Source organism: Neophocaena asiaeorientalis, unplaced genomic scaffold (genome assembly GCF_003031525.2).
Source record: "Neophocaena asiaeorientalis asiaeorientalis breed wild unplaced genomic scaffold, Neophocaena_asiaeorientalis_V1.1 scaffold44, whole genome shotgun sequence".
Classification (NCBI taxonomy): domain Eukaryota; kingdom Metazoa; phylum Chordata; class Mammalia; order Artiodactyla; family Phocoenidae; genus Neophocaena; species Neophocaena asiaeorientalis.
Window position 1 is genome coordinate 655,492 of NW_020173678.1, and position 14,715 is coordinate 670,206.

The 14,715-nt window shown below is 41.3% G+C and overlaps 1 protein-coding gene across 1 annotated transcript in view; it reads right to left on the reverse strand.

Moving 5' to 3' along the window:
* Nucleotides 1-14,715, reverse strand: part of KIF14 (kinesin family member 14) — a 51,954-nt gene that overhangs the window by 13,049 nt on the left and 24,190 nt on the right. Inside the window, exons 17-23 of the mRNA XM_024749670.1 lie at nt 12,438-12,585; nt 11,916-12,068; nt 10,316-10,442; nt 8,166-8,259; nt 7,512-7,644; nt 4,493-4,593; nt 630-724 (exon numbers count right to left, since the gene is read on the reverse strand). Of these exons, the coding sequence (XP_024605438.1) occupies nt 630-724; nt 4,493-4,593; nt 7,512-7,644; nt 8,166-8,259; nt 10,316-10,442; nt 11,916-12,068; nt 12,438-12,585 (851 nt within the window). The remainder of the gene's footprint in view (nt 1-629; nt 725-4,492; nt 4,594-7,511; nt 7,645-8,165; nt 8,260-10,315; nt 10,443-11,915; nt 12,069-12,437; nt 12,586-14,715) is intronic.

The following is a 14,715-nucleotide window of genomic DNA, read 5'->3' on the forward strand; positions in this document are numbered from 1 at the left end:
TACTTACACATATAAATTCCAGTGTATCCCCTCTTCTTATGAAAATTAACATAGTCAATATTGGCATGAAATAATTATTCAGTGGAATAATTCCTATAACTTTTTCTTTTAAACTTTTAAAAATTAAAGCAGCTTTAGACAAATCATGCATATTATATAAACTTCAGAAGAAAACGAAGGATATGCTGTGAAAAGGATGGCTTCCTTCCTGTCCCGTCCCATCCCCCAAGTGCCCTGGACAAACCAGCGCTTTCAGGGAGAGCATATTCATTTATAAGCATGTTCGTATACACCTTTTTTCTCCTCCTCACACATACGATATCCTGTAATAAATACATAATCTTCTACACTTTGCCTTTTTTTCACTTAGAAGAAAGCAACATCCTCATACATTTTTGAACAAACACACGTCTTCCACATTTGAACTAGTCACTCAACTAAAGGCTTGGAATACATCACAGAGCACAGAGTTTCAGAAGTGGGAGGGGTCTCCGGTCAACCCTGTTTACAGAGGAGATGGAAGCTTCCAGGAGATGAAATGATTTGCACAAGAACCGGAAACAGGACAGTGGCAGAGACAAGACTTGGAGCTATTCCCAGTAAACAACAAAGTCTGAAGAGAAAAGTACCTGATGAATGTGAAGAGTGCAAATCCTGGGCCGCGGGGGCCGCTATGCCATGCAGGCAGCTGGAAATCCTCCTGTTCTTCATCAGAGTCCTGCTCCTGGAAAAACAGAAACCGTAAGGCTGGCAGTGACACTCCACGTGGGAAAATGCGAAGGACACAGTTTTAAATTCTCCAAAGAGAATGGACATCCACGAGGATGTTTTCCATGGAAATGTTTTCATCAAGGGTTAAATTAATTTGGTTTATCGAACAGGAATTTACTATTTTCAGGTACTAGTCTAACCCTATAGTTAATGAACTGAATAGAACAAATGTACAGCTGACCCGTGAACGAGGCGGGGATTAGGGGCGCACAGTCAGCCCTCGGCACACGAGGTTCCTCCACACCCGCAGGCTCAGCCAACCCCAATCCTGTCGTGTTTACTACTGAAAACCCGTGCTGTTCGAGGTCAGCTGTCCTACTATTCATTCACAGGCTCCAGATACTGTGGTTAAGACACAGCAAACAGGGCTTCTGGGCTCACGGAACTCAGGGTCCACAGAAGTCATGAGGGCACGGAGGGCTGCGGAGACGCTCGGAGGGAAGGACTCGGCCCCAGAGCCGGGAGGGCCCCCGGAGCGAGCCTGGGGCCGACCTCGGATGCCAGCTAAGGGAGCGTGGATTGATCCTGAGCAAGTTATCCTGGGAAGGGTTTTAAGCAGGGAAATGATCCAGGTCAATAAATTCAAGTAAATATTTGCTGCACAGGGCGAAGAGCACAGCACCGGGAAGCGTAGCAGCGGCACAAGGCAGGAGGCGACCCCAAAATTCGACCTTCAGGGCTCTTCCTGCTGCCTCTCCCCTCAGCCGAGGGTAAAAACACTCACGTCTCCCCCTGGGGTGTGACGGAAGGAGCGCCTGCTTCCGTATCACCACCCATGGACCAACTTTCCAAAGCCCAGCTCCAGCCCCTAGACATCAGGCTGTGGCCGCAGACCTCAGTCCAGCGGGACCTTTGAAGTCTTCTCCTTAACAGGACCCTCTCTACTGGTGGCCACTCACAGAAAAACGCTATTTGTTGAAAAGATGTTTAAACAAAAGCATTCTATCTGTAGTCGCCTAAATGTTTCAAATATAAAATCTCCCCATGAATTCCTACGAGCGAAACACAGAATTATGACTGACAACAGGGAGAGAAAATATCAATTCTCACAGGTTACAGTTTTTTTACTTAGTAGCGAAAGAAAAGCGTACATTATCCCATTAAGTCTGAACTAGGAAAACTTATTCTTTCAACACGACTGTAGTTAAACAATGTTTAAACTCAAATGAAAAAATGCTCGTCACGTTCCTTTCAAAGAATCTTTACTTAACATCGGGGGAAATTTTACTTTTAACTGTCAACAGCACATATCAAAATTTATATGCCACCAAACCGGTCTATTTCAGCGCAGAACAAGCACGGCACATCACTGCCTAGAAGCTCCATAATTAAGAGTCCATTACCTTCAGGCATTCTCAGAGCCTGCAATTCTGTCATAAACATTCTTACAAGGCTGAAACTTCATACACAAGGCTCCTGACCAAGAGCAATCCATGTTTTAAAAAAAAACGATACTTTTAAATTATAGAAGTTTTCAAAAACATCTCTGCCAAATGAAAACACCTGATTTCGAAATCTTAGAAAATGTTGCTTTGATTTTTCAGTGACAATTTAAGTTTCTGTTGATTCCCTAATTATTCCCTTATCATTAAGTCAGCGGGACTTAAGATGTAAATTACTAACCTTCAATAGGATAAAATTTTAATGTTAATTCTTAATGTTCGTATTTGATCCACACGTCTAAGTACACAAAACTTATACCCGTTTATAATAAAACAATAAGAAATCAGTAATTTTTAAATCTAAAGGAATTTATAAACCACACTCTCAAGAATCTGTAGGTCTGCTTTGAATTCTGGGAGGCTTATGCCACCCACTCTGGGCTGGTGTAAGTGTCCCAGGCCCCATCGGCCCAATTCCACTCCAGGACGAGTTAGCTCATTTCAGTGCCAGAGCCCACCTCGGTTTTGAAGTCCTCGGGACAAATCACCTGAAGATATCACTTGTCTCTTCACTGGAATTGGATCAGAAATCATATCCTCTCTGTATCATGTCATTCAATACATATTGGGTGCCTGAGAGCAAGAACTGCCATTTACAGAACAGCCACGGACAAGGTTGGATCTCAAACCCTCCCAGCAACACCGCATCATCCGCGTCATCGGTCCCGTGTCAGAGACCACGGTGGTCACCGGAGAAGCAGCTGCTCCTCACGGATGACCCTGTCCTGTCTCCAGCTCACAGATGAGAAAACTGAAGCCTCGAGACGTCCTGCCCTGGGCCCCCGGCCACACGGGGCCAGGACGAGGACTCAGGACTCGGTGGGACCTGTGACTCTGCACAGCACGGGCCTGCAGCGGATGCACTCAAGGAGCCCAGAGTCTGTTTCAAGCACACGCTCTGTGTTTCCTTCAGCCTGAGATTCGAGCTGCCACGTACCTAACATATAACAGGAACGCGACGTCCTGGCTATTTCTTACTCTAGCTTAGCAGCTAGAATGCAGGAAATAAAGCAAAAGTCACAGGTAATTAAGCAGTTCCACCTCTTTGAGGAGAGTTTATGCAAATGAGTTTAAAATAAGCATGGTCAAAACCAAGAGAGGCCTAAAAAGGTTTAGAACCCCAAACGGACTCTGAGCTGCGCTGAAGGCGATGAAGTTGAAACTACATTTAACCCGAAACTCGCTGTGCTTCCCTCTGCAACAGAGAGGCTGGTGACTCTGGACAAGGTCCTTCTCTCTTTAAGTCCTTAGTTACTGCGCCTGTAAGATGGGGGTAAGGACAGCAGCAGTTCTGCGGTGAATGAGACTCTGCTCAGCATGCAATCAGTACATGTTCTATCTATGGTGATGCTTCTGCTGGATGAAACGCCACTGACCTTTACATCCTGAAAATTCCCGAATCCCTTCTACAAGTCTTAGACCTCAGTGTACACCTGGATGACCCCCAGGAACCTCAAACTCACCACGTCCAAAAAAGCCTCCCTACCGTCCACCTCAGGGAACCCCACCCTCCCCTAGTTGCTCGGCCAGGACCCGCCTGCAGCCCCGCATCACTGTCACCCCACACCAGCCACCGAGGCCTGTGATCCTGCCTCACGGATGCCCGTAGACCTACCCTCCTCTGCAGCCCCTGCCCAGCCTCGGGTCAGGTCTTCATCAACTTGCCCCGCCCCGACTTTCCTCCACGCCAGGTCTTGGAGGGCAGGGAATATTCTGTACTTATCCCCGTATCCTCAGGACATGGCAGCCAGCAGTCCTGTTCAAAGATCAGACCAAGGGGCTAACCGAGTCCCAGGACGAAGGCCGTCCTACTACAGCGTTCGCCTCTCTGTAACCCAAGCACGGGGGCGTGTGCAGGGGCAGCGTCCTCTGGCGCTGAGTCTTGTATGTTGTAGTTAATAAGCAACATTTGTCACGTACAGAGGTCCTTGTCACCGCGATTTAGCGTTCTGAGGTGCTCATACTAACTTAACGGCATTTCAAACTCGGTGACTTACAATAAAATATCATAGAATATGCCAGGTTTTTGAGAAAGGGTAAAGTAATAAACACTGTTCATCTTTATAGGAAATTAGGTTTATGCCAGTCTAAGTTGCTCTTAAAACTTATATGGCAAAATACTGAGGCTGTTTCTTCGTATTCTAACTGAATATAAACGATCTAATGCCCTAAGTGCTGTAATTTGATCAGTGACCTACTGGGTTCCTTCCCAGATATCCACCACGACAACAGATAGTTCTTTTGAGAAGGAGGAAAGCCAGTAACACAAATGTCCTCACCTCCTTCTGGAAAATGAAGACACTGGAACATCTGTGATGTCGGGTTCCCATTCATCTTCAGGGTCACAAAACACATCTTCACCCTTGTTACTACAATGGCTCTAAGAAAATTAAATATATAGTTTCTAGTAATTATGGGTTAAAAATGTTTAGCAACTAAGGGAAAAATGTTTACTTTGTCACATTTATAAAATCTGCAAAATTATAGACTATCTAGATAATGTTAAAGGTAAAAAAATCGCATTTCTGATAAAATTTTTAAAAATCACATGACACTAGGAATTATATTAAAAGAGATCTACTAAAAAAAGCAACAGAAATCATTAAATAATTCAGAAATAATAAACGTGATTTAGAAAACATAGAGAAAACAAAAACGATAGCGTCCTCAGGAGAAAAAGAAAAGAATAATCTGACAACGTCAAGGGGACCTGAACAGACACTCCTCCACAGACGACACACAGACAGCCAGCAAACACAGGAAGGACGCTCCACATCGCCGATAATTAGAGATGCAAATCAAAGCTACAGTGAGCTGTCACATCACAGCGCTCAGAATGGCCGTCATCAAAAAGGCTACAAACAATAAATGCTGGAGAGGGTGTGGAGAGAAGGGAAAACTCTTGCACTGCTGCTGGGAATGTAAATTGGTACAACCACTATGGAGAACAGTATGGAGGTTCCGTAAAAAGCTAAAAATAGAACTACCATATGACCCAGCAATCCCACTACTGGGCATATACCCTGAGAAAACCATAATTCAAAAACAGTCAATGTACCACAATGTTCACTGCAGCTCTATTTACAATAGCCAGGACATGGAAGCAACCTAAGTGTCCATCGACAGATGAATGGATAAAGAAGATGTGGCACATGTATACAATGGAATATTACTCAGCCACAAAAAGAAACAAAATTGAGTTATTTGTCGTGAGGTGGATGGACCTAGAGTCTGTCATACAGAGTAAAGTAAGTCAGAAAGAAAAAATACCGTATGCTAACACATATATATGGAATCTTAAAAAAAAAAAAATGGTCATGAAGAACCGAGGGGCAGGACGGGAATAAAGACGCAGACCTACTAGGGAATGGACTTGAGGACACAGGGAAGGAGAAGGGTAAACTGGGACAAAGTGAGACAGTGGCATGGACATATATACACTACCAAATGTAAAATCGATAGCTAGTGGGAAGCAGCCACATAGCACAGGGAGATCAGCTTGGTGCTTTGTGACCACCTAGAGGGGTGGGATAGGGAGGGTGGGAGGGAGGGAGACACAAGAGGGAAGAGATATGGGGATATATGTATATGTATAGCTGATTCACTTTGTTATATAGCAGAAACTAACACACCATTGTAAAGCAATTATACTCCAGTAAAGATGGTAAAAACAAAGACAAATTTGAATTAGCTTTGACACAAAATATTAATTTAATGAATCAGTATTTTTGGAAATGAATACATTAACCAATAACTATAAAATGCTTAAAGCAATACCTGGTCAATATTAACTTTGGAATAAATTATTATGAATTATTTCTAATAAAAAAGATTCAATCACTTCCTGGTTGAATATATTGATCATGATAATCTATATTTTAATTTAAATATTTAAAGCAATACCAATTGAAGTGCTAGCAAAATAAATATAGAGATTGAGTCAAGAATAGTATAACTAAATGGAAAAATAAGTAAAGAATATTGCAACAAACGGTTGAAAGTAGGAATGTAAGGTAACTCACCCATCAGATTTTAATGTATATGTCAAGGCAAGAATTCTCAAATGACCTCAATACAGTTTTTTGTTTTTTTAATTACACAAGCAATTCACATTCATTGTGGAAAATCTGGAAATTATTAATACATATAACACAAAGAAAAAATTTTAACCATCTGCAAACCCATCATTTAGAGGTAAACTGTCAGTGCTTTTGTATGATTCCCTTCAGCCTTTCTGTATTTTCTATTGTGAATACACCTTGCATTCCATTCCTGGAATTAACCCTACTTAATCATGGTATAAGTATTCTCTAAATACAACCTTGGGTTTGACTTACTAACATTTCTTTCAGGATTTTTATAGCTGTGTTCATATTAAGATTAGTTTGTAATTCTCTTTTGAATCATCTTTTCAGTTTTTGTGGGTTTTGTTTGTTTTGATTGTAATCAGTTATTCTAGCATCGTAACTGTGATACCTTCTATTCTTTGCTACGTTCTAGAATAGTTTAAATGTAACAGGATTTGTCTGTTTTTTGGAGGTTCAAAAGTGCTTACCTATGAAATTGACTGGGATCGGCATCTTTTTTTTTTTTTAATTTTTTTTTTTTTTTTGCGGTACACGGGCCTCTCACTGCTGTGGCCTCTCCCGCTGCGGAGCACAAGCTCCGGACGCACAGGCTCAGCGGCCATGGCTCAGGGCCCAGCCGCTCCGCGGCACGTGGGATCCTCCCGGACCGGGGCACGAACCCGTGTTCCCTGCATCGGCAGGCGGACCCTCAACCACTGCACCACCAGGGAAGCCCAGCATCTTTTTTTTTTTTTTCAGGCTAGTTCACTGACAAACTTTTCAATTTATTTGCTCGGTTAGTCACCTATTAAATCAACTTTCATAATTTCTCTTTTTCTAGAAAAATCTTTACTTTCTAGAAAATTATTAAACTTATTAGCTTACTTATTAAACTTATTTACATAAAAATGTAAAATAATCTTAAAATGCTTGAGATCTTTATTTAAATGCTACGTCCATTCCTAAAATCACATGTTCTTCTTTTCAAAGAGCCGAAGCCTGAGTTTATTAATTCTAATTTGTCAACTATTCCTTTTATTTTTAATGATTCCTTCATTTACTCTCCTTTGGTTTAGGTTTATTCTTTTCTAGATTGAGTTAACTAGTTTATTTTCATTTTTCCACTACACAATTCAAGCATTAAGGCTATAATCTGGCAGAATCCTGTAAGTTTTTACATATAATATTTTTATTTCAAAAAGTTTATAGAGATTTTAATAATATTCCAAACCTCGTAAAGTTCTTTCATTGCCGCAAGCTTAGACTCAAACTTTTCCAGACTCCAGACAGTTGAGACCCCTAGTTGCAGGTTACGAACCTGAATACAAGTGTCAGAACTACTTCCTTTATCTGATACAACATGTCTGAAAGAAAAACCAAAGAAAAAAAATGCTTCTCCTAAAACATACATAACCTAGAGTTTTCCGAATTAGAATGACTCCCATAAAAATTCAGACCACTGATTAAATCTCTCCATAGTTAAGTATTTTTGTTATACTAATAATCGTGTCTAGTATATACTATATTAAAATAACTTCTTATATAATAATTTCCGAAAAGTTCTAATATTGTATATTCCTTTTAAAATGTGGAATACTTATAAATTCTCAACTCAAAAGAAAATTAGTGAATTCCTAAAACATCTAAAATTATTGTTTATAAAATATACGAGTATGTTAATTGCTGAAAGCCTTTTTCACTCCAAAGTGAGCTCTGAGAGGGGAATCTGGAAGTGCCCCTGGGGATTATGACACCCGCTTGCTCCTGGACAGGCATGTAGGATACCATGTCCTTAGAGAAACTAAAACAGAAAAAAATCACATGAAGCGTGAAGTGTGACTAGTTTAAAACAACGAATTACTTTACAAATAAGATAATCACTCACCTGCCAAAAACATAATTCTTTTTTAACTTGTTGCTGATGGTATTGGCTTCCTGAATCATCACGGAGAGTTTCATGGAGCTCCAACTGGGCTGAACTAGCAGAGAGCACACGGAGAAGATTCAGAACACGTATGTGAGCACTAACACGCCACCAGGCACAACACGTCCTGAAAAAAACTGACTTCAAACGAATAGTTCTAACGATACATCACAGAAGGTGAAGGTGATAACTCAGTAACTTTTCTTCAAGCCTCACTGGTGAAATAAAATATTCTTCATACAAAATGAGGTCTTTCACCTGTGGAGGCATGGAAGAAAACTGAAGTTCACAGAGAGAGGATACGGGTTTTGTAAACAAGGAAATGCCAAAGATGCTGCTTTTCCTTCTAATATTTTTAAAGATTTTTTTTTTCTAATTTCTTTTTTTCCTAACTTCTAATTTATTTAAAGTATTAGGTAAAGTATACTACAGCCTTAACTTAAATAGAACCACAGTTCTTTTTTATTTTGCCTGAAATTTAAAAAATAGATAAAGACAGAAACAGAGATATGTTAGGACATAAAAACACTTTCAGTCCACAATTCCACGTTCCTAATTCAAATTTAAGATTTTATCATAAACATTTTCTATATTGTTCAGTCAAACTTATAACCAGCATTCCATTAAAAACATTACTTTGGAAGAGTGAAATTCATTGTTCATGTGGATAAAAAAAATCAAGTATTCATTGCATGGTACTGTTTTAGGACCTAAGAGGAATAAAAACATGTATTAATACAATGTTCTTATCTCTCACAACAGATGTAACTGTTTCAAGGTAATTTAAAAACAGAAGTTATGGAAAGTATACGGCACAACTACCAAGTATTGTTGCTAAAACACCGAACCTGGATGACGGGTTCTTTGCAGGGTATGTAGAGGCATAAGCAACAGCCTGGACATACAGTCAGCAAACCCAGAATCTGTGAAACTCTACAGGTAGAGAACCTGGCTTCTTCAATACATGAATTACAAGGGGACAGAGAGAGAGGAAGGAAGAGCCAGCTGACAGATTAAAAGAGACTTAAAAGGCACATCTAGGGCTTCCCTGGTGGCGTCCGGAGCCTGTGCTCCACAATGGGAGAGGCCACAGCAGTGAGAGGCCCGTGTACTGCAAAAAAAAAAAAAGGCACATCTAGCAAACACAGGGTGTGGACGACCACATTTGTATCCTGATTCAAACAAACCGAATAGATTTTAAAAATTATGACAAAGTCCACAAAATTTGAATAGGGACTAGATATTTAATGTTTAAGAAATTATTATTAATATTTTTAGGTGTAATAATAATATCAGAGTTATGCTTCAAAGAGTGACAGGGAAAGAGAGAAAAGAGAGTTCTTATCTAACTTGGAGATACATAGTGAAGTATTTACAGATCAGGTGATAGGATGTCTGGGAGTGGCTTCAGAATAGTCCAGGGGGGCAGGGGGATTGAGCACGGCTGGAACAAAACTGAACATGTGTGGGTAACTGTTGAAGATGGATGATAAGTATGGAAGAGTTTACTGTAGTAATCTCTCTGCTTTCATAGTTTATTTGAAACTTTCTATAATTAAAAAAAGAAAGTTTACATTAAACAGCCTGTGTTTGGGGACTTCCCTGGCAGTCCAGTGGTTAGGACACTGTGCTCTCACTGCCGGGGCCTGGGTTTGATCCCTGGTCGTGAACTAAGATCGCACAGGCGCGGCCAAATAAATATATAAATATTTGAAAAAAAATGCTGTGCTCTACGCAGGAATGTAGAAACGTACAAAAAAAATAACAACTTTCAAGTGAGAAAGAAAACGAAGTATGCAATGATTAAGCACAACTCAGATTAATAATTCTTATAAAATAAGAATTAAGGATTAGAGTAAGACATTTTAAAAAGCATAATACACATTAAAATAATACTTGGAACTCTGTTTACTATTTGCTTATATAACTAAATATTCTAAAAAGTGAATATCCTAAAAATAATCATTCATACAAATTTATCTAGATCCAGAGAAGTCAGCAACATCCAGAAAAAAATGTTTGAATATACAAAGAATATGAACATTTTACTAATTGTATGAAATAACATACGTAACTTAAGAAAATACCTGCTACAATCGTCCTATACTCACTTGTGAAAGTTTTATCCCTATTACTCTGATTTTGCTGTAGAACTTGTACTTCCTTAGCAATCCTTTGTTTCTCAGTTTCTAAAGCTTCCAGAATTCTTGCATGGCGGATCCTGTGGTCTTCTAAAGCCTAATTGATATTCATTCATGTGGAGCCGTACACGAGAACATGCAAAGAGAGAAATTAGAAAACCAGACTGACGATGGTAATGCACTACATAATTCTCATTTCACAGTACGTGTTTTATTAAGCATAAAGGCTTTTAAAAAATGATTTATAAAGTATCTTTATAAAATGATTTTTTTCCCCACAACAAAATCATTAGGAATTTTTATAACATAGATTAATCTTTTTCTCCCCATTGATAGGAACATAAAAACCTTCAGAAAAAAAGGAAAAAAACTACTCAAGAGTTTGTTGACTAAATTAAAAAGTTGAATTAAAAATACACCTAAAAACCTCACTTGAGGGCTTCCCTGGTGATGCAGTGGTTGGGAGTCCACCTGCCGATGCAGGGGACGCGGGTTCGTGCCCCGGTCTGGGAGGATTCCACATGCCGCGGAGCGGCTGGGCCCGTGAGCCATGGCCGCTGAGCCTGCGCGTCCGGAGCCTGTGCTCCGCAATGGGAGAGGCCACAACAGTGAGAGGCCCGCGTACCACACACACACAAAAAAACCTCACTTGATACAAATAAGCCTTATAACAGCCCACTAATGATGATTGTTTTCAAGATTTAAACACGTCTGTTCTTCTCTTAAAACTCTCCTGGGTGGTTCACTAAGTCCCTCCGTGCTCTGGAATCGGCTAATATATGTATTCTCACCATTTTATAGTACTGGTACTCTGGGGTTACTGCGAGTATCTTCCTCTACCCCCAACCCCACCATAAACTTAGGAAGGAAAGAAGGAAAACTGCCGTTTGAGAGTAAAACTTGAAGATGTAGGAAGTCGCAGCAGAGACGAAAGCAGGGGCTCCCCCTTCGGGATTCAGGGCCCCCCTCCAGGGCTGGTTAGAAGGGATTCCGGCCCCACCCCAGGGGATGTGATTCGGCAGTTCTGGATGGACCGAGATCTGCACGTCTCCAGGCGATGCTGAGGCTGCTGGTCCAGCACCTGGAGAGCCACCGTGAGCTGCCCTTGAAAGATGCCTCTGTGCTCAGAGAGATGAGGGAAGTCAGCACCTGAGCTCCCAAGGCTGAGGTAGTTCCCTGAGGACTCACGCAGGCACACGGCCTGCTCGCTGCTCCTTCCACCCTGGCACCGGGATGTAACCGGTCCAGGAGCTGAGCCGTCCCCCCTTCTATATACCACGCCCTAGTATCACCTCACTCCTAACATCGTTCGGCGTGACTGACCACAGGGTCGCTGTGGACCAGGGAAAGAGAACACTCGACTGGAACTCGCTGGAAACAACAGCTCTGTCCCTTTGAAAAGATCTGTGTGAGCACATCTGAGGACAGAGGCTTTCAGGCAGGAAGCCCCTTCTCCCCTGCAGACCTGGATTTGGCCATCGCCCATCAAGAGACCATAAGCTCTTTAAAAAAAAAAGAAAAATCCAGCTTTTCCTCAAGATAGCTCAGACTAGCTATAAAATGAAATTACCTGTTTCGTAGCCAAAGTCTCCATTTCTAACCGCTTTTTGTTGACATATATTTCCTGTTCAAAACGCTGCTTTGCCTTTTCTAGTTCCTCAATTTTGTAATTAGCCTTTTGGTTATTTATTTCCTGTATCTTCTTTCTTTGACATTCTTCTTTCTTTGACATACAATAATAAAAAATAAATAGGGCAAAGATATAGAGCAATTCTTCAAAAATGATACCAAAATGGTACAAAAGTCCCTTTGTAAAAATCAGTGCACAGGAAATTGACTCACAGATAGAAAAGGTGCCCCAATGCTTCTCCACCCCATCCAGGTTGACTAACCCAACCGAAAATAGCCATCACTAGTCAAACCTTTCAGAGCGCTGCCCTCCAGATGGGCTTCTGGGAGGCAGGGCTGCCCGAGGGCTGGGGGACAGAGCCTGTCTGCTTCTCCTCCCCCCCGCCCAGCAGCCTTGATCTCCCCTCTGACGCTCCCCCGGGGCCCTGCAGCGGCAGAGAAAGAAAACAGTTCTGCCTCTTACCAGTTCTGCTTCCAGGACTTTTATTTTGCTTTCGTACACAGCTTTTTGAGAGGAAAGCTCTTGCTGAGCCATTTCTTTCACGATCTGGATTCCCTGCATCATTTCTTCCTTTGCTTTCAGCTGCGCCTCCTTTATTTCTGCTTCAAGTCTACAGGTAGCAAAATATTCAATAGTTACAGGGTACTCTGTCAAGAATTCTTCATATGCTATAATAGTTCATAATCATATTAAGATGTTAAATTAAACAAAAGTTCAAATCTCAAAACTTCATTTCTGACATTCTGTCAGCAGCATTCTGAAATGTTTATTAGCTCTAGAACTGTTTATACAAACAAAACATAAAAGGTTGAAAATGTGCTCATTTCTAACTTAATTACCATTGCAGATGCTCGATATTTAAGCAAATGTTTTTCTAATGCTTAAGCTATACAGAAATGTTTTAACTTGCATAAAAACATAAAATATATGTTTATAACATAATTATGCTACAGTGAACACTGGAGTAAATATTACAGTTAACATTGTAGTAAACACAAAATATGGGCATCTTATGTTAAACTAACAACGGTTAGGGCAAAAATTATTTCATGTCATTATCTTTCAATTCATGTTTAGGTCACAGATTAGGAATATATTGAAATGCCTCTAAGAGCATGATACATGAGCCGATAAAGCAGAGATTGTACCATATTTTTCCAATCATCTATAATAACTTTGTAAGCAGACAGGGTGGGGGGTCCCCCAGAGAGAGAACCAGGTGGGGCTTTCTTGACACAAGAGAAGCCACGTTTGGCCTGAGCCGTTTTGCGATCTGAGCCTGGACACAGCGCTTGCCCTTGAACAGGCCTCAGAAACCAATGATCTCGAGGGAAAAAAAAGGACGACTGTTATCAGGCAAGAGAAACAACAACAGCAAAGATAAGACACCCGTTGTGAAGACTGGCAGCTCTGAGTCAATGGTGAAGGCTAGCCTGAAGCTCAGCCACCAGGTCAACGGGAACCTCAGGGATGGAGATGCTGACCTTCTGTGACCCCCGTGGCTTCAGTCAACTGAAGCCTGGACTCTGTCGATCCCTGCCCTGATTCTATGCTGACTTCTCCCCTGCTCGGGCCCCTTCACGAACACGCATGTACCCTTAGCTTAAAACCTCCCCAGTCTTACTGCTGGGGAAGCACGCCTTTGGGAAAGTTCCCATGTTCTCCTTACTTGACGCAGGTAATGCATCCTTCCTTCTCCTGATCTTTGGCCTGGCTGTGTCTTTTGGCTCGACACCCACCAAGAGGTTAACCCAGTTTTCAGGTAACACTTAGACATTTTGAGAAGTCAAAATATTAAATTACCTTTCACTGTATGGGGGGAAAAGGATTGGTGATTACAGAAAACCAAAAGCTTCTTTCTTCTCAACAAAACCCGACGCTTTAACAACTGTACTGCATAAAATTTCCATACCCAATTTTACTGAATTAGAATAAGAATGTCAGGGCTTCCCTGGTGGTGCAATGGTTGAGAATCCGCCTGCCACGGTAGGGGACACGGGTTCGAGCCCTAGTCCGGGAGGATCCCACATGCCGCGGAGCCACTAAGCCCGTGCGCCACAACCACTGAGCCTGCACTCTGGAGACCACAAGCCACAACGACTGAGCCCATGAGCCACAACTACTGAAGCCCGTGTTCCACAACAGGAGAGGCCACCGCAGTGAGAAGCCCGCGCACCGCAGAGAAGAGTGGCCCCTGCTCCCTGCTCCCCGCGGCTAGAGAAAGCCTGCGCACAGCAATGAAGACCCAAGGCAGCAAAAAAAAAAAAAAAAAAAAAAAAAAAAAAAAAAAAAAAAAAAAAAAAAAAAAAAAAAAAAAAAAAAAAAAAAAAAAAAAAAAAAAAAAAAAAAAAAAAAAAAAAAAAAAAAAAAAAAAAAAAAAAAAAAAAAAAAAAAAAAAAAAAAAAAAAAAAAAAAAAAAAAAAAAAAAAAAAAAAGAATAAGAATGTCAAAAGAAAGAGGACCTAATGGCTACCAGGGCCTGGGGGGAGAGGGTAGCCGTTGCTTAGTGGGTACAGAGCCCCAGCTGGGTGATGAGAAAGTTCTGGAGACAGAACGTGGTTGAGGCTGCACAGCACTGTGCGTTACTTGACACCACGGAGCGGCACACTTGAAAATGGCTAAAGAGGTGAATTTTACGCTATGTGCGTTGTACCACAACTTTAAAAAAAAAAGAGGGCAGAGCAAGCTCAGACTTCTGACAAGGTGACAAAGCAGGGCTCGTGTGGCCCACCCCGGTCAT